General features: G+C 42.8%; 4 protein-coding genes across 7 annotated transcripts; 2 read left to right on the forward strand and 2 right to left on the reverse strand.

Moving 5' to 3' along the window:
• Window positions 1-126: 126 nt before the first annotated feature.
• Window positions 127-2,605, reverse strand: LOC311267305 (stonustoxin subunit beta-like). Of its 2 annotated transcripts, none has more exons than XM_084370319.1 (4): window positions 2,403-2,605; window positions 1,836-1,899; window positions 1,527-1,559; window positions 127-1,094 (listed from the first exon to the last, which is right to left on the reverse strand). In XM_084370319.1, exons 1-4 carry the CDS (start codon window positions 2,439-2,441, stop codon window positions 574-576), a joined length of 657 nt encoding a protein of 218 aa, XP_084226445.1. In that variant the 5' UTR covers window positions 2,442-2,605; the 3' UTR covers window positions 127-573. The 2 variants fall into 2 exon arrangements, with proteins under 2 accessions (XP_084226445.1, XP_084226444.1); XM_084370318.1 differs by having other exon boundaries at window positions 1,527-1,574.
• Window positions 2,606-2,691: 86 nt separating this feature from the next.
• ptcd1 (pentatricopeptide repeat domain 1) lies at window positions 2,692-6,523 on the forward strand. Its single transcript, XM_084365080.1, has 8 exons — window positions 2,692-3,477; window positions 3,562-3,702; window positions 3,825-4,043; window positions 4,123-4,224; window positions 4,448-5,107; window positions 5,259-5,375; window positions 5,657-5,839; window positions 6,106-6,523. Exons 1-8 carry the CDS (start codon window positions 3,001-3,003, stop codon window positions 6,349-6,351), a joined length of 2,145 nt encoding a protein of 714 aa, XP_084221206.1. The 5' UTR covers window positions 2,692-3,000; the 3' UTR covers window positions 6,352-6,523.
• A 1,076-nt stretch (window positions 6,524-7,599) lies between these two features.
• Window positions 7,600-15,711, forward strand: LOC311271027 (uncharacterized protein). Of its 3 annotated transcripts, none has more exons than XM_084376366.1 (21): window positions 7,600-7,680; window positions 8,093-8,225; window positions 8,494-8,602; window positions 8,687-8,780; window positions 9,356-9,506; window positions 9,643-9,760; window positions 10,024-10,149; window positions 10,244-10,306; window positions 10,407-10,529; window positions 10,656-10,811; window positions 10,911-10,964; window positions 11,305-11,534; window positions 11,637-11,716; window positions 12,230-12,319; window positions 12,404-12,484; window positions 12,572-12,676; window positions 12,861-12,966; window positions 14,260-14,332; window positions 14,605-14,656; window positions 14,909-14,961; window positions 15,057-15,711. In XM_084376366.1, exons 2-19 carry the CDS (start codon window positions 8,102-8,104, stop codon window positions 14,621-14,623), a joined length of 1,902 nt encoding a protein of 633 aa, XP_084232492.1. In that variant the 5' UTR covers window positions 7,600-7,680; window positions 8,093-8,101; the 3' UTR covers window positions 14,624-14,656; window positions 14,909-14,961; window positions 15,057-15,711. The 3 variants fall into 3 exon arrangements, with proteins under 3 accessions (XP_084232492.1, XP_084232493.1, XP_084232494.1); XM_084376367.1 differs by having other exon boundaries at window positions 11,308-11,534; XM_084376368.1 differs by lacking the exon at window positions 14,260-14,332.
• Window positions 15,712-15,857: 146 nt separating this feature from the next.
• Window positions 15,858-25,316, reverse strand: smcr8b (Smith-Magenis syndrome chromosome region, candidate 8b). The gene is made up of 6 exons (XM_084376354.1): window positions 24,572-25,316; window positions 22,698-23,110; window positions 20,515-21,269; window positions 19,871-20,320; window positions 18,001-18,505; window positions 15,858-17,808 (listed from the first exon to the last, which is right to left on the reverse strand). Exons 1-6 carry the CDS (start codon window positions 24,749-24,751, stop codon window positions 17,361-17,363), a joined length of 2,751 nt encoding a protein of 916 aa, XP_084232480.1. The 5' UTR covers window positions 24,752-25,316; the 3' UTR covers window positions 15,858-17,360.
• Window positions 25,317-27,686: the final 2,370 nt, after the last annotated feature.

Here is a 27,686-nt window from a genome sequence, read left to right on the forward strand (position 1 = left end):
TAGAAGCATGAGCGTTATATCAATCTGCTCATCTGACTCACTCTGCCAGGGAGCGAGGCCTAGTCCCCAAAACGTCATATTCAGTTAACATATTCAGAATAAACTTCAAATAAAGTACCTTTATTTTACATAACCATGAAAGGTAAACATGTAATGTTCAGAACAAATTGCATTTAAATAAAAAAAAAAAAATGTGTTTGAGAGAACAAATAAGGTGCTATTTAAAACTCACTCACAGATACCAGCCACCTAAATACACCTGCTTTTTTTCATCAAGATCTGTGCAGTATTCCCTGAGAAATTAATGAAAATGTCTGGAAAAAAAGCCCTAGCCCACATTGTAAAAGAGTGACAACATTTCTGGATCCGTCCCTTTACTCTGATCCGAACAAAAAGTTAATGGAGTCTATTCTGGGCAGAGACCCTTCCTTCATGGAAATCTGTCCAGTAGATTTTGTGTAATCCTGCTGACAAACCAACCAACCAACAAACAAATGGACACTGCTGTAAATTATCATCTGTGGGCCGACATTTGCTGGCATGAGTTGAAGTGGACACTTTTTGTCTGGACTTCTACTCCATGTCACACAGCTGGGCGGTGCCTGCGACCCACAGCCCGGGGTACAGCGGCTTTGTGAACGTGGTTTCCACTCTGTGCATCAGCTGCAGCATCGTGTCACAGACGCAGTAGTAGGTCAGAGTACCTGCCTTATGATCGAGGTACACGCCGACTCTGCAGGACTGAGGCTCCGGCACTGCAGTCTCCTCATCATTGTGTCTGAAACATTTATTGTTTCTGTTTAAGTCTAAACTCCAGGATTTGTCGTTGCAGCCAAAAGCGCACTCGGCATAATAGTCTGATCTGCCGAGATCTTTGTACGCCACTGCAATTTCAATAGACCCTTCAAACTCCACCTCCCAGTAACAGCGTCCCGACAGACCCTCTTTACACAGCACCTGGAAGAGGTGAGAGAACCTGTCCGGGTGTTCAGGATACGTCTGGACTAAATCTGTGAGCTCCACCTTTCTGTTCCCCTCAGACAGAAGCAGCTCTCTGTAGGCCGTGTTTGGGTCCAGGGTGAGGTGACAGTAATCTGTGACAGGAGAGGAAGAAGTGGATATATGTACAAACAATGATCACTCATACTACTACTACATTATACTGATCACTCTCCTCACCGTGACACATTGATTGTTAGAGTCAACTCCAAACATGTTGCAGCCCAAATATGCTGCCAAGAACAGGTGATGTCTGTTTTAATTGATTTAGTTAGTTTATTTTTCCCTGATAGTTTCAACAATACAACTAATTAACTTGTGATCTTAAGATAATGTAATCAAATTAAATTATTATAATCATGGCCACTCCTAGCTTCAACTGTATGTCCAGTACATATCCTAAGTCAATTTGCATGGCACGTCAAAGTTACCTGCTTGTGTTCAATCTGCAGTTTCAGGATTTGTGGGGCGTTATTAGTAAAAAAAGAGAGACTGCATTGGGTTTTGAGATAAAAAAAACAACTCACATCTTAAGAAGTCTGCTCTGGTCTGAGGTTCATCTGTCAGTGAATCATCTGTCAGTTTCACAACAAATACACACAAGCCACAAATTCAGTCTCAGTTCATAAATGGTGCTTTTTAATTTCAGAAGTAGATTATCTCTGAGAAAAAGCATCTTCAAAACACTGATCAATCAAATCATTAATGCACTATTAATGGGGATATTTTAACATTCATTTATTCTATGGCAAATGTCAACAACCTCACTCATAAACTAATCAAACTGAACTGTGCTGCTGGTACATTTGTTGTGTGGGTGTGTGTTTGCTGTGTACCAGGAGCAGGCGTGGTGTTGGACAAGGGACGGGAGGCTGGTGCTTCCTGGTCCTGCTCTTGGGCCTGTAGAGGGGCAGTATAGAAAAAATAATTTTTATGATGAATGAATTATTACACCTGAAGAGAAACCATGAGACCTGAAATGTATTTTTAGCAGTAAAATGTAATAAAAAGAGGTGTGTCTTATTTGTCCCATTTAGTAATACACTCACTCAAAGAACTCAACTTATGTAAATACTACAGGTGTTATGGATCAAGTAAATCATTCACAGGATGCTTATGTAGTTATTTAAGTTTGAATAACTTTAATAAATAACTTTCCATGCTTGTATATTAAAGGTCAAACTCTTAAACTGAACTCTGGACGCTGTTATATGGTTTTCTTTACATGGTAATAATGCTGTCTGTCTGAAGAAAGCCTGCTTTTGCACTCTGATATTTATTGCCAGGTTTATTCATTATTATTTATTAATTTATTTATGCTCAACTGACCTTTCATGTGTGTGAATTTAGAGACTTTAATGACTGGGAGGCTTATTTCTAATGTTATGAAAGTTAATTTTTACCTCTAACACGGGAGATACTGCTCCGTCTCTGTCCTCCATCGCTGTAACACTAATTAAAACTTGTATTCAGGGAGCCTGTGCCGGCTCTGACAACTTTGGCGACTATTAAACTAATAAACCGAGTCTTTAAATACTCTTCTTCAGTCTGGCTTGTCGTCTTCACCCCATGTAACCCAGGAAGAAGCGTCAAAAATCAGTGTAGTGACCGGCTGAGGGCGGTGGAGTATGTTTACAACCAGACGTGTGACGTCTTCAGCAATGACGCAGGCGCACTAATCTATCACCGATGTAGTCGATCGTCGATCGACATCCTAACCGGGATAGATTAAGCTTCAACAACAATTTATTCTCCCCAGTAATTAACAGTGGCATTTTAAAACTCAATTAATGCTCTCTTTAATCCCTTCCATACACCAAGGCGGCAGGGAGGTTTTTAATGCTTGCTCGATATCTACTTTTCAGGTCTTGTCTCGTCTGTGTCATTGAAACATCGTGGTGTGTGCACAACATGCCAGGAGCTAGCTACCCTCCAACTTACAACGTAAGTTTGATAAACCGTCGCATTTAGCTGTTAGTTGCTGAGATAAAAGCGGTAAATATGTTAACGTCCGTCGCCTGTTCGTGTGCGCGAAACGGGAGGAAAGTCTCGGTGCCTGTTGCTAAGTTGTCCCTGTTGTCAGCGGCTACAAACCCACCCAGAGCCCTGAATCTGACAGGGGTACGAGACTTGTCACGACACCTGCCATCCAGGCTCCTCACACCGACTCCCTGGCAGCTGCCGAGGGGACTAACCGCCAGATGTGTGTCCCTGTCGGCCGCCTCCCATGGGGGTACGGACCCCCTGGGCTCCCCCTCAGTCCCGGCCGAGAGCGACCCAACAGACCAGGAGAACTTCGGCTCCCTTTCCACCGACATGTCCTTCAGGAGGTCGTACAGGAAAGACAGCCCATACCTCCAGGATCTGCGGCACCGAGAGGACGAGGAGGAGCAGGAGGATCGGGTGAAACCTCGCAGGAGGAGAAACACACCGTACTGGTACTTCTTACAGTGCAAGAAGCTGATCAGAGAGAACAAGGTTAGTCTGTCTTAACTGTTGTGTCTGTCTTCTGTTATCTCTCACCTCCAGCTGTTTATAAACCTTTGACGTGTCCTCTGACAGCTGCAGGAGGCTTTGGACATGTTCAGCAGAGACATGCTGCAGGGGGAGAGGCTGCAGCCGGAGGAGTTCAACTACTCTGTGCTGATAGGAGGCTGTGGTCGAGCTGGACAACTCAAGAAGGCCTTCAGGCTCTACAATGATGTAGGGAAATATGTCTGCATATATATGTTGTCATGTCTATGTGCAATAGTAACATGTTCATTAAAGGGACAGTATGTAGGTTTGGAGAAGTAATTGTGTGTGTGTGTGTGTGTGTCGTCCAGATGAAGAAGCGAGGTCTAGTTGCTACAGATGCTACCTACACCGCGCTGTTCAACGCCTGCGCTGAGTCGCCGTCCAAACAAGCCGGCCTCCAGCAGGCCTTGAAGTTGGAGCAAGAACTCAGTCGCAAAAGCTACCCCCTCAGCACCATCACATACCACGCCCTTCTCAAGACGCACGCCATCACCAACCACCTTCAAGCCTGTATTCACACGCTCAGGGTAAGATAAGAGCGGACGTTTGTACAGGTGTGTGGGAGACCGGTTTGCTGTTTCTACATGAGTTTGTGTGTGTTTGCAGGAGATGCTGCAGAAAGGCCATGTTGTGACTCAGGAGACGTTTCACTACCTGCTGATGGGCTGCTTGAAGGACAAAAAGACGGGATTCAGGCTGGCTTTACAGGTAGATTTTGACAATTTCATTAAAGTAACTGGCAGATTAACAGATGGTGAATATAACGGTTAGTTGAAGCCTCAGTGTCTGTTTTTTTTTTTAAGAAGAAGTCAATAAAATTGACATAAAAATGTCATTGTACTCTGACACAGATTTTTAACCAAGGCTTATGAGATCCAACTCACACAGTGGATCGTGCAGTGAACTTCTAATATTGTTGTTTTTGTTTCAGGTTTGGCGCCAGATGTTGAGGTCGGGGATTCTTCCAGACTCAAGGAACTATAATGTTCTCTTGCGAACTGCAAGGGATTGTGGGATTGGCAATGCTTCCCTAGCCTCTGGCGTGCTGCTGGGGTCTGACCGGAAGTATGAGAGGGAACACGTGTCCGAGTCGGGACGCACGGATGTTATAGACATTGATCTGCTGGAGAGGCAGCTGTTTATCCAGCCTGATCCACTCAGTGACCGTCAGCAGGGCAGCAGAGACGGCGAGGACGAGTCCTGCAGCAGTAAAGACTCGACCAGTTTGATTCCAGTCAGACAAACTGTCTCACTGCCTGCCATCATAGAAGGCGATGCTACAGCCCCGAACCTTCTGGATGTTTTTGAGGGTAAGAGGGGTGGTGTGATCTCCCTCGGCACTGTGGATGGAGCATCAGATAGACTCGCGCTCATTGGAGGAGCTGATGGTGTCCTGAAGAAGATGGATGCGAACGGACTCAGTCCAGACCTCAAAACTCTGACCCTGCTGGCCGACATGATGGAGTTGGGCTACGAGTCTCTGCAGCTGCTGCTGAAGGTCGCCAAGCAGCATAAAGTGAGGCTCGACGTCGCCTTCTTCAACTCTGTGATCCGCAGAGCAGCCAGAGCTGGTGACCTGGAGGAGGCAAAGGTAAAAATTCAAATTCTAAATCTGGGGAAATTACATACAATCCATCTGCACCACAGTAAAGACGTGTATGGGAGCTAGAAAATTATATTTTTTTTATAAATGGGGTGCTTGTGTGTGCGCATATCTCTGATACACTTCCTTCTCTTTGCAGGCTGTGCTGAGTGTGATGAAACAGCGGCACGTAAGCGTGGATGTGCAGACGTTTGGATGCCTCGCTTTAGGCTGCGAGCGACAGAAGGACGGTCTGCAGCTGCTGAAAGACATGGAGGTGATGAAACACACATCTAAAGAGTCAGAATTGATAAGAACGTGTGTTGTTTTTGTAAAACCAAATACAGAAAACCCTCTTAGATTCTCTCACAGCCGCTTTCTCCAAAGCCTTGTCTTACATTAATGTAAACATTGAAAGCATGTTTAGTTTAACAAAATGATAAGTAACCTCAGACATCGGCAGTACTACTGTAACGTCATCGTATCAAGAGTCGCAGTAGAAGACAGATGTTATGACTCGGTGGTTCTTTCTTTCATCGTTACATCTTTTTTTCACAGGAGGCGGGACTGAAGCCTAACGTCCAGGTGTTCTCTGCTCTAATTGGCCGAGCGATTCGAAGACTGGATTACGTCTACCTTAAAACAATCCTCAAAACCATGAGCAGCATGAAGGTGTGGCCTAATGAGGTCATCATCAGACAGCTGGAGTTTGCCTCACAGTATCCGCCCAACTATAATCAGGTGAGCGTACGTACAGGACTCACCTGGCGTGATAACTCCTGTTATCTTCATAGCAAAATATCTTTGGTGGAAGTGAAGGAAATAGGTTTAATTTCAAATGGGCTGAATAATGTGTGTCCCAAAGCTTCCAGCCCAGTTCACGTTTTCTAAAATGTGTTGCTGTGACAGTTATTGGTAGATAAATGGTTTTGCGACTGATCGATGTGTTTTATTTTGCCCCTCTCCTCATGCTCCCCTCTTTCTTTCCTCCCTTCCATCGATCCCAGTACAAGTCCAGAAACAACTACCTGGTCCAAATTGATGGTTTCCGTGGTTACTACCAGCAGTGGCTGAGAGAAATGCCTGCTCAGAGCACTGAGGACGAGCAGGCGCAGCTGCAGACGGAGACGGACTCTGCAGTGGCGAAAACAGGAGATGCAGATGGACTGACAGAGTGGCAAAGGAACCAGAGAGCGGCAGCAAGGAGATATTATTCACGTAACAAGGACAGCAAGAGCAGCGCTGCTCTGTGACAGCACTCCTGAAAATATTTCTCTCCTGTGTTACTCTGTTTGCATTGAGCTGTGTCACCCTGGATCAAAGTACTGGCTCATGGACCTTCTGTCAGTCAACTTATTGCAGATGCTTTTTCTCAAAAGATCCATGTTGTAATTTATATTCCAATTAAAATAAACTTTAAGCTTCTTATTGTCGAGAGATTTAACATCTTGGTTGTCTATTGCATTATGCGTTATTTTAAAACCTCGATTTTAAGGTAATTTCCTGAGTGATCGATGGTCTTCATGGTGATGGTGATGCACTCAACTTGTCTTGTCACATGCAAGGATTTCTGGCATACGCGTTTTCCACCTGTAGTGTATAGAAAATTCATTCTTAAATGCATTCCTCAATATATCAGTTCTGGATTATGTCAAGTTTTAAATAGGTGCTCTGTTGTTTCTACTGTTGCACAGGTGACAGTTACCTACTGTATCTATAATTTAAACCTCGTTCCAATGAATTATTTTGAAGGATAGATTTCGTTTAGAGTTTTTAAATGCAATTTTTTATATGTAGGAGGAATTGGATGTTTCTTGATTGAAGCTTGGCTGATGAATTCAATAGTCGTTTTTTTTAAAAATAAAATAAAAATAGAATATTTTATTATTTATATGGAGTAGGGGAAATATGAAAATGGGAAATAGACGCTGAACTGATGACTGAACTGAACAGGTTGTAGCACAGAACATTTATTTATTTATTCTTACATTTTTGGCCATTACAACTACTCAAAATTAGTGAGCGATATTGGGATGTGGGTGCACATATGCATGTACATGAATTTAAAAGTCAAATGAAATGTGTTGCATCATTTTGGGGGATATTGACAAAACACAAAATAAAAATGTTAGAGAATAAACAATCAGGTGAAACACTAAAATATCCCCAAATCCATAATATACTGTATTCATAGTATAATAATATAGTATAATGTAATAATAATAATTATGCAATCTCTTTTTTTTACGTTATATATTTTTAATTAATTGACAATACTTTGTAGAAATCTGCTTTCACTTTGACATTAAAGTTTTTTTTTTATTGTAAATTCTTGTCAAAAAAAGCCAAATTATATTAACCATGATTCCGGTTATAAAGCAGTAAAAGGTGAAAACATCAGGTGTGTGAACACGGCGCTACACTGCTGTCCAGTAGATGGCGGTAATACGCCTTTATGCTGGTTTGCAAACCGCCCAAAAAGCCGACGAAGAAGAATAAAAACGTCACATCCGGTGATGGTGTGAACCGAGAGCGACGGGCGCCAAAAACAACTTATTTATTTTGTTTAAAAGACAACGAAGGTAAGATAATTATGTCGCTCACACAACTACATGTCATTGAAATATGTTTTAATCGGTTGACGTTACTTTATTTTCTCGTAAAGAGGAAAAGCGTAAACACTTGTTGACAACATAACTCTGTTTCCTGCCCTGAAGAGAGCTAGCTAGCTTCTGAGAAGTGAGAAACAAGCAGCGGTGTTTGGTCCGTTTGTCTGAAAGTTACCGCTGCAGAATAACGCAGACGAGACACGGTTTGATCGTACAGGTTATATGCCCCTTTAAATTTTATTGACATTAAACAAGTCTCCTCCTAAAATCTTAACAGTCCAGCCAAGGCAAGGTTTTACAACACGTAAAGGGTTTGATGATGTGTGACTCACTCGTTCAAAGACTCCTGGTAATGTTTGCCTTTCCTTTTCCTTTCTCCTGCCAGACATTTCTGATGTGTACAGCGGTGGACAGTGGAGAAATAATCATCCTCAGTGATGATGACGATGAAGACTATGATATATCCTGCAGTGACCCCTCTGTTCTCATCGTGGAGGTGGAGGATGTGAAGAAAAGTGGTAAGTGTTTACTTCACACACCAGCCTGTTTGTGTCTGTAGATAATCACCGATACCGATTATTAGAAATCAAGGAGACTATAAGTGATGAATTTAGTACAATTTATTCAAGTACTGTTTTAACTCTACTAGAGTATTTCCATTTTTATATTTGTTTATTTTATTGGCAATCTGACCGAAAATCACAGACACCGATAACTGGAAAATCTTGAATATCGGCCCGTCTACCCCTACTGTCAGTGGTCACCACCTGTTCTTCCGTATTTCAGACTGTGCTTTAACTCCCAGTGCCCTGGATGAAGACCTGGTTGTTACCTTCTCCCGCCGTGCTGAGGTGCTGCCTCATGCGCGCTATGACTGTCCCATACATCCCTTCACGTGAGTAGATTACCCCACAATAATGCTCAGTACTTTGTTTCTCTCAATAAGAGACAATCACACCGCGTCTCTTCTTCTTCTCAGGGCCACAGACCATGAAACTGGTGCTCCTGCGGCCGGTAACCAGCTCATTTGCGATCAGTGCTTCTGCTATATCTGCGACAAGCTGGCATCAACGGTATGTAATGGCGTTGAAGTCTGTAAACTGTACACTGTCTTTGGGGAATAATGCACAACACAAACATTAACACATCAAAACTAAATGTATGCTTAAGAAGGGGTGTAATTCTTCTCTTTTCCAGCATTGCATCAGTCTTGTCTTATTCACTAGACAATGACAAGCTTTCATTTGTAATGTGTGAACTCTCCAAAGTGTGCACCGTCACCACAAGCCACTGTGCCACACTGAAACATTTATGAGATGCATTGCTTTCATACATCTTGAAGGTTAAGAGGAGCAATTTCGCTGAATGGCAATAAGCAGCAGTGTCATAACGTAGATAGACTGCTAACACCTGATGCTGACACTCAAAGAGGTGTTTACTCACGTTTTCAGTCTAGAATTGTCTAATAAAACACTAACAAATAGTTTGTTGCTCTGTAGTACTTACACAGGTGTTTCCCTCCTTCACTGTAAACATTGATTGATTGGTTTTGAACGACACCGGCACATTTACGAGATGTCAAATGGTGATGTCAGCTGTCCCTGAAGTTCTGTGAAACTGAAAGTTTCCTGCTTGTGTGTGTGTTCAGTGTGTAATGTGGTGTTACAGCGGCGTGTGCCACTGCAACAGCCACAAGCGAAGCGACTTCTGGAACAACCGCAGAAACTGTGCGCTGCTGGGAGGACTGAAGACTTTCAACCTCACACTGTCTGAAACAGACGCACATCTCAGACTTGCAGGTACTTCCTCTAGCGCATGTGGACATAGATATGAAATTCAAATCTTGAAAAACCTCAGTCCTAACCACATGTTGTGTTATTGTAATTAAATGTCTGTCTCTTCACTGCCATTGTTCACTGTCTTCCTCTTGTCCAGATACGATGCTGCAGAGCTTCAGACAAGAGCTCGCTGCACAGTTCACTTCCTACATGAAGGGGAAGGCGGTGGAGGAATATGGTCTGAGCGTACCAAAAGAGCAAGGCCTCATCTACGAGTGAGTGTAACCTCCTGCTGATGATCTTCTTACACCATTTATTTGACAGAAATCTTTTCTTTATTCATCCTCATCCATGAATATTTAAACCAAATGTCCATCCAGTATTTGTTGGATTCACCATATGACCAAAAGTATTAAGACTTTTGAGCCTCGACTGTGTTTTGATCTGTACCAACTTCACATGTCTCATTCCAAACAACGACATTATAAACAAATGAAAAGTTGTTGAATTTTGCTTCATTCAAATGTTTATTTTGCAGTTACACGCCTGTGTACGAGCTTGTGTCGTCGTTCCTGAACAAAGCAGATAAACAGAACGACAGAGCAGCTGCCATCATGAGACTAGGAGCCGCCGAGGACTTTATTCGACATTTTCCAATCTCAGGGTACACACACACACACACACAGTAGCATCAAAGGTTATAGATAATTGGTTGTCTTCACATTTAAGAATTTTCTGTGTATTGATTTTCTTAACAGGAATTTCATTAGAAAGTCTCCAATGGCGAATCCTGCTGAGGCCAAAGTGCTGTTACTCAATAGGTACGTACACACACGCACAAAACCCGTCTAGTGTCCTGTCTATAACTAATTCATTAAGATATTTATCCTCTTCTTCCATGTGTGTGTTTGGGTTTTTCAGGGTAATATCAGCGCTGCAGAGACAGATGGTAATGACTGACTTTACCCCAGAATTCACCCGTAAACTGCAGGATTTTTACAAGAAATTATTTTTCCCAGCTGAGCTGAAGTGCTTGAGGAACAGGTGTGTGTTTAAATGTGCCTGCGACACAGCATTCGCGACATAAGCTTGTGTGTCTGTACTTCTTTATTTAGTTACAAATCAAAGCATTTTTGTGTATAACTATAACCTTTTGTGTTTGTGTTTCAGCCTGTGTGTCCGGCCGTGGGATGACGTCCTGCTGGTGTCTGTGCTGAAGGGTCAGAATGTGTCGGGCGTCCGCAAAGACAAAGGCAAGAAGGACGTCCTGATCGAGCAGATTTCTGTAGTTCTGCTGAGAACGGAATTACTACAGCAACAGCACAGGTACAAAGTGGATACACACACTCCGATGCATCATAGACGCACACAATTTTTCCATTTTCAAATGCTTATAAAACCTGGCTGTGTTGTCTCTGTCTGCAGGTACAGAGAATTGTGCCGCTACCTGCGAGTCGTCCAGACTGATGACTCCAAATTGTGAGTAGTCGATAATAAACGTACTCAAATAAGAATACCTTTCCTCTATCTAAATAATATTTTATAATAATGTTACATTTTTGCTTAGTTAATTCAGTTTTGTTTGTGTCAGTGAATATTTTTGTTCTAGAATAAAATTGGCAATAGTTCAAAATTTGGGTTTGTGCTGCTAAAGCGTATTTTTAAATGACATGGGTACATAAACATATGATGGTTCAGCCCCCTGTTTATAAAAGAGTGCAGCCATAGCCTTTCAAAATAAAATCTCATGAATATATTCATATATTATTCTGACATGACTGGTGACGCCTGGTTTTTGGCATTTGATGTGTTTCTCCAGCAGCCTCGAGCAGCTAAAGGACCTCATCCCTTTCTTCAGGTGCCTGGAGGGAGACTTTACGTCCGCTCTGTTCAGTTTCTTCACCTCAGTGAACGCACCCGCCTCTCGCCTCACGCCCCAGCTCTTCCTCTTTTATCTCTTCATCTTCAAAACGGCGACAGCACCAAAGGTGGTGGTCAGTCAGCCATCGCAGCTCTGCTATCCTGAAGCGCCGTGGGAGCGAATAAAAGGTCAGACATAGATAGATTATAGATTTTTACTTAAAACGTCTTTTTTTTTTTTTAAAACAAAACAAAAGGATTTTCTCAGAAGTCAAATTCTTCTCTCTTTAGGTACTGTGCCGTTGGAGCGCGATGCACTGGTGAAGTTTGGGCTCAGGGTTCAGAGATATTGCTCTGCTGTCTTCGCTGATGTAAGTCTTCAAACACTAGTCACTGCTCAGTTTCAGATCAAAAGATAAACACATCAGCTTCAGGAGTGGTTTAATGACTGCAGATGGCTTGGGGGAAGACGCCTGAAAGAAGAGACATGTTGACAATCTGTAGCAGATCTGGAGTCATGCAGTCTGAACCCTGCTGGTAAAATATCAAGGCAGCAGGAGGAAGACTCAACAAAGTCATCGAAAAAATCCGTACAGTATTTATAACATTAATTTAACAAGAAACCTATCCCTAGTCGGTACATTTCCCCTCTTAAATTACACATAGTACCATACAGCTCACAGGGACATCGTATCCTAGTATCTTCTGTAGTATTTGTGTAACTTTTTCCAAAACATTAAAAATATTTGACATTTCCAAAATATATGCGAGTGATCTGCATCCAATGTTCAACATTCTGTCCAGTAGGGAAGATTTTTGTTTAAATCAGCCCTCATCAGCCTGTTCTAATGTGTGATTGTACGTCTGATCTCTTTCTGCTTCAGTCTCAGTGTTGGACCAGTTTACTCACAGTCGTCAACACAACTCGTGGTTCAGTCTCCGCTCTCCCAGCACCGAGCACACAGTTCCTACATGTGCGTATTTCTTATTCATGAAGCTAATTTTTAAAAATGTATCATTGTTTGTTTTAAGCTGTATCTGTTTTTGTTCTTCTCAAGGGAGCAAAGGCTGTTGTGAATTCTGTCCTGCGCGACCAGCACTTGTCAAACACATTGACGATCCCACGAGCCTTTCTGGAGGTACGTCCGCTCTGATCTACACTTAAACTCTTTGGCGTTATGAGTGGGTAAGGTAAAAACGGTTGATATGTGTGTTTGTGTTTACAGGTGTACCCAGATCAGGCCTTGCTGCTGTTAGTAACGGGGGCTTTAAGTTTGAGAATCCTTAATTCTGCTCTGAGTCCAGCCCTCCCTGTGCTCAGTACATTCAAGGTAATCTCCCCTTCCTCTTCTTCCTCGGTCTCTATCCTGTTGGTAGACATGTAGTCCACAGTTTCCACGTTCCTTATCATCTCCTATACTTCCATCTATGGCTGAAATGATATAAATAACATCTCGTGATAATTCTCGAGGAGCCATGAAGCCGAAATGAGGATGTAAACTTTCCAACCAACAGGAGAATGCGTGGGCTCTCGAGTGGCTGTGGGAGAGTTTGTCCTCCAGTGCAGAACGTCTCAGCTCCTTCTTTCAGGAGGTCTCACAGGAGATGCAAAACACAACAGGTGAGTGTGTGTGTGCATCTGCTCCTCTTAGGAAATGAGATCATTCAACTGGGTGTTGAATGATCAAACAAGGTTTTATCAGCAGGACAGCAGAAATGAAACAAGTATTCAGATCTTTTACTTAAGAGTACAAATACAACAATGTAAAAATACTCTGTTACAAGTAAAGGATTCACAATCCTGCTTTAATCAAAGTACAAAGGTGTCTATTTATATGATCAACAGCATTTGAATGTTGGTAGGGATTGAGGTGGCTTAAATACAATGCAAGTAAAACACATTTTTGCATCCGTTGGCGACCTCTAGTGGTAGAACGTAGGAAACTGAACAGATTTGCAACCCCACAGGTCTGTAGCACAGTCGGTACCACTGCTCTGTAATGGCCTCAGTATGCTTTCAAGTCTTCATCAGATCATCCAAAAGTGTTTTAGACCCCCTGTATGACGGCTGAATTTGGGTCCGAGTCTGACATTTGATCATTTTGATACTCCAGAATTAAACCCGTCTGGTCAAAGTGCTCTCTGTAGCTGGTGTCTGCAGACTGTTTTGTAGTTACAACAAATTCAACACAATGATGCTTGTTCCTTCCAGCTGACTCACACTCTCCCAGTTAATCTTGTCTTCATGCCATGAATTTAAGTAAACAATGTCATAGTTTCGAACCAGGACCTGAAGTGTTTTGTTCATGAAAAATTAGGTGGCTCGGGATACGCCCGCTGCTCTACGCCAGTATTTATGTGAATGTGTCAGATACATTATACAGTATATAAAGACGGACGACAGGTCTTCACTTCCTCTGTACAAAAACGAATCCTAAAATATCCCGAATATTAGTGCTGCCATCTTGGAGCAAGAGTTTGTGCAGCACTGATCAAACAGCGGAGCCAACACATCCAACTCGGCACTTACTTACAAATTTGGACGCCTCATAACAGCCCCTTGTTCAGTGTAATTTAACCCAATTATTGTCACAATGACATCGATCCTTTATTAAAAGTAAAAGTCTTTATTTATTGCAAAGCATGAGGTTGTTATTATTATAGCCGTCATCTTTTCCCATCTGCCATTACTGAAACCAACATGATGCTCTCTGCAGTCATTACGTCTTTGCTCTTGGTGCTCATAAAGCACAAGATGAGAATACAAAGATGCACTACAGAGCCAGTAAGGGTAAAAAAAAAACCTCTGGACTGTATTTGTGAATGAGGATGAAACAGTTCTTGAGTACAGAAACCGTCTGCTTCGAGGTTCAACACAGCCACAAAACATTGTATTTCTTTGTTTCTCTGTCAGATGGGGATAATTTGTTACCCTTTCTTCGCGCCCTTGCACCCACTCAGTCTTCTTCAACAGAGAGCGGGGACCAGTGAGTCATATTTAATTTATCTGCTGCAACAAAAGCACCACAACCCTTTGAGCTAGAAAAAACGCTCAGATCAGAGTTTCTCTGTTCCTTTTCATACTGGATTGTAGAAGTTAGTAGAAGGCTGTGGGTCTGATCTGTTGCCTTGTTTTCCATGACCTGTCCTGATGTGGCGGTGATCAGCACCTACTGTAAGTTGCTCTGTCACATGTGGTGATCCTTCAGCGCATCTCAGTTGTGTGTTAATTTAACACTCTGTCTTTTCCCCCCTGTAGGCAGTCCAGTGCCTGTTAAACTCCTCTCCACCCAGGTGTTGCAGAGTCAGCTGTAAGTCCCACAACTCTCATCCACTGAACCTTCCTCCAAGTCTTTTCTTTGGTATCAAGATCCAAGAGATTGTTGAAGGGAAAATTCTTTGTCTTTCCTCTTTTTAACGATGTCTACAATAATCTATATTATTTATAAAGCCAACTGTAAATGAGGGAACCCTATGGAGGTCTTTCTTTGCATTTGTCACTGAAACGCATCATTTCACAATTGTTGGTGAATGTGTCATCAAAGTTTTTTCTCCTCCCTCAGGGCTGATTCTCTCTCACATTAATGGCTCCATTTGCACAAAAAACAATTGGACTGTAAGTCTCACTTCTCAGATGTGCAATAAATTTGGTGTGAAGCCTCCTTTTAAACACGTGTTGAATTATATTTGTTTTGTCGTTGGTTGTTGTAGATGGGCCTGATTCCACACTGATGTCTCTGGCAAAGACCGAGGTTGCAGCACTCTCGTCCAGACGGGCCGAGCTGGATAAGCGACGGGTCGACGTGTGACAGACGTTTTTGACGAGACTTTGAACACATCCTGATTGTTATTCATTTAACAACGTTATCAAGACACTTTATGTTGCTTCATTCTTTAATGGATTTTTCAGTGTTTTTTCAGCGCGCTGACAGTCTAGAACTGATTTGGGGTTTTTGGGATTTCAGAGTGGTTTTTACGTTAATTACTGTCAGGAGATACTTTTGGATATCGACTTTTATAAATGATCATAAGAGGCAATTATTTGTTGGTAAATAAATGGAAAAATTTACTTTTATTAATAGAAAAGGAAAATAAAGTGTTGGTTGCTCTGGACTGCTTCATTGTTTAATCTATAATCTCAATGTAAAATACATCACTTTATTTTCTAAATACACACACACACACACACACTAAAATCGGCTCATATTTGCATCAATACAGTAACAAATATAAAAGTACAGTGTGAAACAAGGCTGTTTCTCTGTCATTAACTCAGCTGCCGTTCATGTTTTTAAACCTGTGTCGTCCAGAACAAATCACATGGAGTAATGTTGACTGCTCGCTAAAGCCGCTGTGCAGTTTTAACTGTTTAAACTGAAATTTATGTGCTATTTAAAAAATTAAAAAAACAGAAGTATAACGTAATGCACCATGCATTTAAAGTCAAGATTTATAAAGTGAGATAATGGATCCTTTTTCAGAAAAAAATTAAAAATTTTGGGTGTAAAATGTGAATTTGTCATTTTAAACTTTGTTTATTTGTTTAGATTAAACAGAGGAGACATAATGTGTTGTGATAGAGCTTTAGACACGCTGGTCTTTGACAGACCCAGACTCCCCCCGTGTCAAGTCCGAGCTAAATTACGTTGCTGCTGGCTTTTTTTCTCGATATAAGTGTGTAACTAGTAAAAATCTTCTCATCTCACTGTCGGCAAAACAAATTTCCCAAAGTTTTTAAACTTTTCAGGCATATCAGTAAAATCTTAACTGAAGCACAGCGACACGTCCAGCTGGTTTTAGGTTTGTTTAGTAAAGCAGACAAGTGAGGCTAAAATTAAAACCCTCTATAGTTTCATGTCAGTCACATTAAAGGATAAGTTCACCCAAAAATAAAAGATCAGTCACTATCTACTCCCCATGCAGATGGAAAGTCAGGTAAACCATAGCACTTATGTACTTAAGGTATCCTTGATAAATAGCAGCTACCGTGCTCCGATGAGGGCTTGAAAATTGTTTCTATTTTTTTTTTTTCTACCTTATCGACGGTGATATGTTGTGGTTTCTTTCTTGTGACAAAATGTACTTATTGTAAGTCACTTTGGACAAAAGCGTTTTGCGTTTGCTAAATGTCCTAAATGTGAATGTGATGTTTTGTAGCCCAGAAAACGTTGCAGCATTTTCCAAAACAACTGAAGTAGATGGAGACTTGTTTTAAAACATTAAACAACAGAACAAAAAGTCCAGCTCATGCAGCCACTTCAGATGGGATGTGTGCTAACTCTATTAGCTAAGCACCTCCAGTGAAAAGGAGCTGCATGGACAAATCTTCATCTACCTCAGTTGTTTAGGAGAATGCTGCAACGCCTTTTTGCTGTGAAGCTCCAGCACCAGAGTTTCCATCGTCGTTGGGTGAGTAGACAATGACCGACTTTCATTGGCTGACGTGTCAGAAACACTTGGTGATCATTTAAAAACGACAGCCAAGCTGGTTAATAGTTAAATGACAGAGCAACAGACCTGACGGACTAGATACATTCACAGGTGTTAGTAAATAATCACCAGTCCGTGTAGTACTGGACCACCAAGATCCACAAACAAGCAACAATACCACGCTGGTGTAACAGTAATCTCAGATCTGTTGTTTTTAAATGATACAGTCTTCATATGTGGCTCAATTATAGATTCAGTGATCAACCTTCATTTTAAAAACATACTTCATAAAAAAGTCCAGTGCTTCAGTTGCAGAGGCCTCCAGCATGTCAAAGTCTTTGGTGCTTGTGAGGCACTAGTGCATCTGCGTTCAGTAATCCAGAGGTTCGTGTCTGACTCAGCATCATGGAGTAAAAGTCATGCATACACACTAAAATTTAACACTGCAGATAAAAACAAATAAGCTTGATTCTTGTGTTTTAGCATGTTCACAGTGGCAAATAACACAACTCTGTCTCAGTCATTATCACAGAGAAATCAGTGCTTTTAGTTGAAGATATTTGAATAGATTATCTTTACACTTTATTATGCTGCATATGTATTTCTGTGCAGGTGACTTGAGCTGTAAGAAAACCTTAAAACCGGCGGTCCACGTCCTGCATGGCGCTGTTTGATGAGGTCAGACAGGAAATGCATCACTCTCAAATCGCTCACGCTGCTGCAGATACCCCGTCTGAACAGGAAGTCCTCTTTCTCTGAACCGTCCGTCCCTCCAGCAGCTGTTGGACGTTGTAAAGCGGGACGAAACGCGTACAGCAGAGCCTGGTTGGCCAGAGCAGTCAGGCAGCTCTCCAGGTGCAGCAGGTAGGTGAGGCCTCGGCTGATGCCGGTGTTCGGGTCGGCCAGTCTGCTGATGAGAGAGCCGGAGTATGACGGGCAGTGCAGCGTCCTCTGGTCCAGGTCCAACAGGGCCAGATAACGACTGTAGCGAGTCAGAGAGTGAAGGATGCTGGCAGACGAGCCGGAGGGTGATCTGGGAAGAAGAGGAGAAAGAGAGAATGGAAGCAAAGGGGAAGTTTTGTGTTTCCTGAGGGCTGTGCACGATCAGGGCACAAAAGCTCTCAGGGCATCTCAACATAAAAAAAATGGTAATTTTGTAATGAGATTAATAGGACATGAAACTAAATATATATACAAAGAGGTAATGAGCCGTCTTACGGAGTACCTGTGTATTCCTATCAGTCTCCAGGTGAGCAGGTCGGTCAGTTGAAGCGGTGTCGTCAAACACATCATCACAGCATTTCCCTCAGGACCAGGAGCAGGCAGGAAGAGACTCAGAGCATCCACCAGTTTCCTGACAAAACCCTCATCTCCCCCGATGACGACCAGCGGCCGGCCGCTCAGGAGGCAAAACACGGCATGCTGGGAGAACGAGTTCTGTTTGAGGAACCTGAGGGCCCTGAGTCCAGCCTTCCTCCTCCTCTTCCTGTCTGAGCGGATGTTGCTGTGGATATTTCGGGTGGGAGTGGGCGGGTCCGAGGAGCCGGTGAAGCTGTTGCAGTCAGACGCCTCGTCGATGCTCAGCAGCCTGAGAGGAGCGCTAGGCGGACACCACTGTTCAACCTCCGCCAGGGTGACAGAGGGGGCGAAGTTCACACGAAGGTCGGGCACCGTCTGCACCGTCTGGTGGACTTCAGGCCACTGAGGCGTCGAGTCCACGGCTTCTTCAGCTAATAACAATAATAACATTTATTACATATTAAAAGACATCTCTGGTTTATAACAACCTGGGTAACATTTCCGTAGTTTTGTCCCTCATTTCTATCACTAAAAATAACCGACTGTACCGACTGAATTATTACAAGACTCTCATTCAGTGTGTGGCAACACCAATGTGGCAAGAAACACGAGCAGTCAGAGGATCAGACAGGTTTTAAAGAAAGTTATCTGGAAGTGAAAACTGATGAATGTTAACAAAAGACAGCTTGTTTGATTTTAGCACTTCCTTACACTATGCAGGCTGACTTCCTGGTTCAACTTTGACATACCAAACGTCTCCTGAGCACTGAGGGAATAATCTTATTATTTTCAGTGCACTTACCTTTACATCCAAATGAAGCGACTTGGACAATTAGGTTGTAAATAAATCAGATTATCTGCTTGTGTTTCTTGTCACGTTGGACTTTGCTGTAGCTCTGATGTTGTGTTCCCAGATCGCAGTGATTGATGAGTATTGTAACTGCTATAACCAACTTAAATAATGGCTAAAACTACCAAAACCGGACACCCCACAACCCACAACTGCTTGTTTTTAGGGGAGGATTCATCTCCTTTCAAAACTCCTACATCTCAAGAAACAGCCAGTGTGGTTTACAAATCAAGTCTCTGAAAAGCAGATTTCTTTCAGTTTTTTAAAAATGATTTCATCATTTCTTTTATCATTTCTGGAGCTTCACAGCAAAACAGCCTAACCAACTGAAGTAGATGTGAACTGCTCCTTTAAGGAAAAAAACACTTGCAAAAATGCCACTTCAAAAATAAGTTTTTTTTAAAAACTGTGAATTTAAGGTGTTTCTTTTACTTGTAGTAAGTGACCAAATTGGCCAATGAAAAAGTGAAAAATGTCTAAAAACAAGTCACTGAAATGTTACTTTCAAGAGGATTGTGTCTTAATGTAATGAGATATTTTGACTAGAAATTAGACAAATATACTTTGTTTCATTTGAAATTTCTCAAGCTGCACTGTTTTTCCACTTTGGAAACCAGTAACAACCTCAGGTGAACCGGATATGAATGCTGGACTGTTGGTTTCAGAAGGTTAAAGAAATGATCGGGCAAAACCCCCTAATCCAACGTCGAAAAAGGTGTGTGCAAGTGTGTTTCTGAAGCATACTGGCAACTTGAGACGCTACATTTAAAAAAAAAGCAGATTTTCTCTCTCCACTAGTTTTGCACATTTAAAAATCGATTGTTGACAGTGGTTTCCCTCCAAACAGGAGCAGAATGACCCCGATGCATGGATGGAAATGTTTACTACAGTGTCTACATAGTCTTAAAATTGTGTTTAAAGACGAATGTTGTAACAGATGTATTACCTTGCAGTAGTCTGGACGTCTTCTCAGGTTGGTCTTCATGGACTTGACTGCTGCTCAGACCCTCACTGACCTGCTCCTCTTTGATTGTAATCTCACTGCTGACAGTTATTTGCTTTAAGGTCTCGTATCTGTCAACGAGACTGTCATCCTCCTGAACGGGTCGTTCATTCGAAGCTGTTGTATTCAAAGTCTTCCCCTCCTTGAGGACATCGTCACATTTATAGTCCGTCAGTACCTCTTCTTCATTTCCAAAGCCGTTACTTAGAGATTGGTACTCCGCCTCTTCCTCTTCGATGGCGGTGAGGTCGTCAGGAATGATGGACTCGGTGGTGCTCAGTACCTCGATGCTGTCCTCGCTGTTGGCTCGTTTGGCGTACGCTCGCACGCGCCGGCTGCCTACATCTACTGCCGCTCGCCTGTAAGAGGCGTCCGTCATCCCATCTGGTGTTTCTGTTGAGGAGAGTGAATTGTCAGCTGCTAAAAGAAGGATATTTGAGGGTTTATACTGACATATGACTGCAGCTCAAATAATATGTGGATTATTTTTTCAATTAATTATTCATTCATTCATTATCCGTAACCGCTCATTTGTGTACAGTGTCACAAAAATATTCAATTCAAATAATCAACTGATTGTTTCGTACCTCTGCTGTCTGTGTCGACGTGCTGCGTCCGATAAGACTTCTCGGTCCCGAGCACTTCAATGCTGTCGCCACTGCTCACGCTTCCTGTCATCTCCGTGACAACACTGTTGTCAGGGGTCACTGTCCTGGCTTCACCTGCCTCCAGTTTGATCGGGATCTCCTCCACACAGGAGCAGAACGACTCCAGGCTCATCGGTTCTGATTGAAACGCCTCGACGCTGCTCTTCGTCCCCGTCGTCCTCCGTAGCGCCACCTCAGCGCCGTCTCCCTCCTCCTCATCACCGTCCTCTGGGCTCCACAGCTCAAACAGGAAGTTGATGGGGGTGAGTCTCTTGGACAACGAATGTGTGACACGAGCAGTCCGCAGTATGCTCCTGTCGCCACGTAGGCGGCGCTCTGTGTCAGCGAGCTGCTCCTTCATCAGTGACAGGAAGTAGCCGTTGCAAAGCTCCTCTAGAGGCTTCAGACGATGCTCAGACCTGCAGGTGGAGGTGGAGGTGGAGAGGGAGGGGCAGGGCTCAAGAGGAGGCAGTAACGCAATCGGATCCGTGAGGGAGTCAGCTGGGTCGTATGGCAGGAAGTCAGGCTGTTTCAGCTTCCTGTTTGGGTAGGAAGTGACCTGGCGGAGGAGATCTCTATGATTTGAGATTGAACGCTCCACGGCTTCAAGCTCATCTGCTTTTTCTCCCGACTCTGCGAAGCCATTAACCATCCTCGGATGATCTGTCTCCTGCTGCAGAGTCAACCGTTTGTACCTGAAACATTCAGAGAGAGATGCATATTTAGTCAGCAGACTGTAAGAGTAACCGACAGCATTTCACTGCTCTGTCTGGTTTAAAGTTTAAAAATGTACTCTACTGCATCTATAACCACCCAACAGTGATATCACCGAGTCTAGTGGGTACACCTGTATGTCACGGCGGCAGTACAAGAAGTTAAACCACTGAACAAATGTTTTTCTCTGTTTCATGTCAATGTAAATCGAATATCTTTCGATTCCAGACTGTTGTTCAGACAAAACAAGCATTTTGAAGATCTCGCCTCGTGTTCAGGAAAAAACCATGACTGGCATTTTTAATTCCTTTGTGAAACTTTCTCCCCCAAACAATCAATTAATCTGAAAACTAAAAATTATCAACGGCTGCAATCATAAAATGTTGCTGCATGCTTCTCACTTCTTGGCTGCGCTGGATAAAAGAACAACCAATACTTTCCTCATCTGTGTGGCTTCAATGGTCTGTGCAACATAAATTTCATCAGCAACTCATATCTGCAAGGGTTCAAACGAAAAGTATGACTACGTGGACCGTATGCACTCCACATGTGCAAACAGTGTAGTATGTACACGTCAGGGCTAACCTTACACACCACACCTTCGACAACCGACGTGTTTTCACTTAATGTGACTGATAACACTTCACTGACTTTACTGACATAACTGTCGGTCCCCTGCTAGCTTCACATTTATCATTTGGTACTCTCAGTTTGGTGACCTCAAATATTCCCAGTTTACTTCGGGTGTTTCCACTTAACCTGGCTAATGAGACATCTGCTAATTCTACAGACACATTATAAGCTTATAATCATCTTGTAGTGTGATAATGTATGAAATATCGTGATGAAGCAAGCTAGAATAACAATTACTACGTATCAAAACACGGTGTTTCTATCGCCCACTCGAGGTCAAACATCTCTGACCCGAGTCTGCCTCCTAAAGAGGCGCAAAATGCTAACGAGTGAGTCTGTACACACCAACACAGTCCTATGAAGAAGTCTGATCAGTCCTGAAATCACCTGTGTGGGTGGACCATTACTGTCCACTGCCCTTGATATGTAGTAAAAACCAAACCAATACTGGAATTTTGAGGTAAGTATCAGAGCTAGTTTAAAAAAGAGCATTAATAATGATATATAGGCTATTTACAAACATTTTTATGAAAATCCCAAAGATCTCTATGAGATTTCTGTGCTTAAATGTCTTGTTACTTATCAGTTGATGTGTCCTGCAAAATGGATATAATCATACTCAGTTAATATCAACCACGCAGCCAGTGGTGGATGCTAATGTATCAGTAAGTCAGTAGGTACATGCACAACCCTGATTCAAAATAAGTTGGGACATTGTGTAAAATTGGAATCAAAGTTTTACGTTGTGATTTCACGAGAGCATATTCTGATCTTACTCGAGCTCTTGTAACTTCCTCTGCAGCTCCATAGAAAACGCTTGTCTGTTTCCCGTCTTGAGACTGTCAGCAGCCTGAGAGAAGCACGTCGACAGTTCACAGAAGTTCTCCATCAGCTTCGCCTGGTCTGAGCACACGTACGCCACGCAGAAAGGACGCACCATCCCCCGAGCCTCCAGGTCATACAGGGTCATGTGGTGAACGTACGCAAACGCGTCCTCTGCCGAGTCTCCGAGAATCACTCTGGAGTCCTCGCTGAAGTTGAGGCGGGGGCCGGGGGACGGAGGAGGGACGGGCCCGGGGCCGGACGCCTGGTAGTCCACAGACATGATGCGAACGGAGAAGTGGTTTAGGTCGAACGATCCGATGACTCTGGGGTCGTCTGGTATCGTCAGCACAGGCTTAGGTCCAACCTGGAGACATTATTACATTATTTAAATCTATAGTACATCAGAAAATATTGAAAAAACCCCTTTTTTTGTCGTTTCCTAGTTTGTAGTTAGTTTAAATTCCTAATTTTGTTTGTTGTGTAATTCATGTGTGACCCGACTTCTGACTGCAATGAAACAGCTACTTTCTTCACTTTAATTGCAGATCATTTTTTTTTGTGATTGCTTCAAATACTGTGTTTCTGTGTGTGATGGCTGTCTCGTGTGACTCACTCCATCTTGTTAAGAGTATATACTCAGATCTCTCTTGCAAAACAGATATCTCATCGAGACTTCCTGAATAAAAGTTTAGCTCACTCACTATCAGTTTCAACACCTTAACCACAAAAAAACACCAAGCTGCAACATTCATTTTTTGAGGAAATGCAGCTACACAACCACACGCATGTATCTTTAAAAAAAAACAAAAGTATAAGACATATGGAAATAAATATAACATAATTAAATGTTTTGAACTTTTTTTTTTCTAACTAATTCATGTATGTGAATTTTGTTTGGCCAAAATAGTCTAACAAGCTCGTCCAAAATCTTAATAGGGTTGAGATCTGGTGACCGGGAAGGCCATGACACACGTTTTACATCTGTTTCATACTCATTAGGGACTCATTGTGCTGTGGGTGGAGGAGACCGCTCCCATAAAGATTGAAATGTTTCATCATAGGATAAAGGTGATAACTCAGAATGTCTTTATATTAATTTGCAGTAGGGGCACCGATATGGCTTTTTCAGGGCTGAAACCGATACCTCAGTACAATTTACTCAAATACTGTTTTTAAGTACAATTTTTTTTCAGATATTGCTGTGGGCGGAGCATTGTGTGAGAGTACTTGATGTTATTGAATTTCTTGTTCTTAGATGTAGAATAATGATAGTTGTTAATATATACTACTATATTCACTTTCATACTTTGCACAGAAATATGAGGTTGAACATTAACGCACATAAAACTCATTAATGTACGCTGGCCTCAGGTATTGCACGGCCTATAGCCTTCTTATTGTAATTTATAATATTTTTCTATTCTTCTACACAGTGTTCACTCTCTCTACTGAACTGTATCTGTACATCAGCATAGCTTTAATGTGTTTTTTTTGTTTCCTGTTTCCTCTAATGCTTTTGAGATCTTTATCTGCAGTACCAGCAGTTATTTTGCCTTTTTTTCTTTTTGTCTTTTAAATGCAGTTTTAAAATGATCTTACTGTCTTAGTTTTAATTAATGTATAATGCTCTGTACAGCACTTTGGATTACTTTGAATGGTATATTATAATAAACTTCTTCCCCCAGGGGATCAGATCAGGTCTCTTCATGATAACTTCCCATCATAAAACCATAAAGCTGTGAGGGTTGATACCCACAATGATTCAAAGAGCACTGTCCTAGGATCATTACAGGTGGAGTTTATCATCCAAAGTAAAAGCACACACCTGCTCTGAGAATTCAGCCACCAGTATGAAGTCCCTGTGAAACTGGGCCGAGGAGGTCCAGGGGTGAGAGGTGGGCAAGAGGGGGACAGAAAACTCTTCAGGCACAGCCTCCTGGTCCTCCTCTCCTTCCCCAAAGCCCTCAGTGCCGGTGAAGGCCAGCAGGTCCGGTGACCCGATCATCTCCACAAGAGGAGGGGGGGGTCAACCCATAGAAGCTGTACCCGCTTTGATCTACTCCGCGCCGGACTGATCGAACATGACGCCCCGGTGCCCGCCCGGCCTTCAGTCCGTGAGTCAGCTGTTCAGACCAACAACTTACCGGAGAGTTAAAAAAAGTTGTTGCGCAGTCGTCTACACTCATGAAGTGACGGACACTGAAGCTGTGCCAAAGTTAAACGTCAACGACTCTCTTATCTCCGTCCTTTCAGCAGCAACGGTCGCGTAAACAAGCGGCGCCTCGGAGGAGCGGTCATCAGGGGAGAGGTAACGGAGAAGCGAAAGTTCCCTGCGGGCGGCAAGTCACACGGTTCAGCTAACGTCTGTCCCGGGACCAGTGTTCCTCTTTTCCGTAGTCAGTGAGCCGACTTTCAGTCTAAAACTTGTGCCTCGGTGTCGTGTATTTTGCCGGCAAGCTGACCCCTCTACACCCATATTTAGCCATGTGACAGGCGCCGGCTGAGGACGCGCCGATGCCGCTCGCGGCTGTTGCGAAAGCGGCGGTTGATGGAAAAGCAGGCTGGAGGTCCACACTTCCGCTCAGGAGTTTCAAAGTAAAATAGCTTCTTTTTTTTAACTTCCGGTTAGAAACACTAGCTTTACTACAAGGGCTTGTTTCAGAGTCAGCTTTATGTGTACACAAACAAGGATTTTGACTTAATGTTGCTCTCAGTGCACAGGGAGTAGTATAATAAACATTAAGTCTAAAAGAAAAATTAATAAGTGAAAAATTTAGACTAATATGTTCAAGATGCACGGTGCAAGGTGCAGTTGTAAGGGGGATATCCCAACTGCAGTTTATGTAGTCAACCAGTTACAGTAACATTAAATATGAGAGTGTAAGCTTGAACACTATGGGTATGAATGCACTGACAGATGTAAAGTGGAGAGATCTTTGTTTGATCGATGTAGGGTGTCTTGTTTTTGTTTTTAATCCTATTTTCCTGAGACCAGAGAAAATATTCCTGCTCCGGCTGGACAATGAAGTTATTCTAGCCTATTCACTTCCAGGTACCATGATGGTAGCACACACCTTTTTTAAACTAATGCCGTCTGATACAATCCTGCAATAAAGACTTTAAGGTTATAATGTTCAGTTTTAGTTTAAACTTTTTTTTAATTGAACGTTGAGTGTTCTCACTTACTGCAAGAACTGACTTGGTAACATGGTAACTCAGCAGCATCAGTTAATGGTCAACATTGACGTTGGTTATGTTGTATCTGTGTTTCACTTGTCAACAATCACCAAATGTTTTTACAATCAAGGTTAGAGTCACAATTTTCATTGAAACACAAGAAGTCAAATGTCCCCACATGCAGGGGTGATTGTAACAACACGTGTAACACCTACATATAAATACCAAGGACCACAATAAACTCCCAAGAATGTAGATATAGTTAAAACAATTTAATATTCATTAAATAATTAATTCAGTTTATAATCATTAATAAAGGAACAGAACCATTTTTTCATAACCAAAAAAAAACCTTTAAGGAAAAACCCCTGATTGATCAGTAGAGTCAAATCATTTTTATTAATATATTGCCAAATCTCACCAAATGATATTTCAATTCATTTTTCATATGTCCCATGCTTAATTAACAGAGACCCAACATTTGCCCATGAGCAAGCACGTGGCGACAGTGGCGAGGAAAAACTGCCTTTCAAGAGGCAGAAACCTCGGAGCAGACCCTGGCTCGAGGTGGGCGGCCATCTGCCTTGACCGGTTGGGTTGAGAGAGAGAGAGAGAGAGAGACACTAGCACATGGCATTGAGCTGGATCACTGCAGTAGGCCCAGTCACGATCCAGGGGAACTTCCAAGATGATAAAGCACAAAAACTCTGGGAAAGAAGCCAAGTTAGTATCATGCATTAATGGCACATTAAAGTATATAGATGGAGAGGGACAGGAAGGGAGAGGAGCTCGGTGTGTCATGCGAGGAACCTTGTCACTTTCTAAAACTACTAAAATAGCTCTGCTTACTTTCACTTCCCTTTTAAATGATCTGATTTCTTGTCCTTGACATATGTTTAAAATACTTGATACTTTTTAAAAGTACACTACTTGAGTAAGTACCTTCCACTTTCCTTTCCTTGCTGACTGGTGTTTCTTTTTCTACAAAAAATTGTAAAATGAGGCAGAAACATTTAAACATCTTTCAACAGAGACCTCTGCCAACCAACAACCTCCGCTTACCTCTGGAGGACACGTGACGTTGAGCCGCTCTGGGCGGCGCCTCTCAGGTTCCCACTGTCGGTGGACGACTGAAATGAAGCAGCTTCGGTTTGACCGAGGCGGCTGGTCAGTGGCGTCCAGCGATGGTCTGTGCACCAGCAGGGCTGACACGGACCATCAGCCGTGAGCTTTGCAGCTCAACGACACTCCCTGGCAAATGCCGGCCAACAGCAGAGACCTGGGCGCCGCTCCATCCTCACTGTCACTGGGTCGCACGTCTCCTCAGGGGAGCATGGAAGTTGTTTTGATGTCAGCTTGAGCCCCGATTGACGTTCCTGCTAAGTTCAAAGACAGCCTCCAAACCTCAAACAGCTAAAACATCCAAGTACACTACTTGAGTAACTGTAACTTCTTACCTTCCACTTTCCTTTCCTTGCTGGTCGGTGTTTAAATACTTTATAATCCTTTTTAAAAGCATTTTTTTCTAAAAAGAAATTGTAAAATGAGGCAGAAACATTTAAACATCTTTCAACAGAGACCTCTACCAACCAACAACCCCCGCTTACCTCTGGAGGACACGTGATGTTGAGCCGCTCTGGGCGGCGCCTCTCAGGTCCCCACTGTCGGTGGACGACTGAAATGAAGCAGCTTCGGTTTGACCGAGGCGGCTGGTCAGTGGCGTCCAGCGATGGTCTGTGCACCAGCAGGGCTGACACGGACCA

Source organism: Pagrus pagrus (genome assembly GCF_965226575.1).
Source record: "Pagrus pagrus genome assembly, chromosome: 2".
Classification (NCBI taxonomy): Eukaryota; Metazoa; Chordata; class Actinopteri; order Spariformes; family Sparidae; genus Pagrus; species Pagrus pagrus.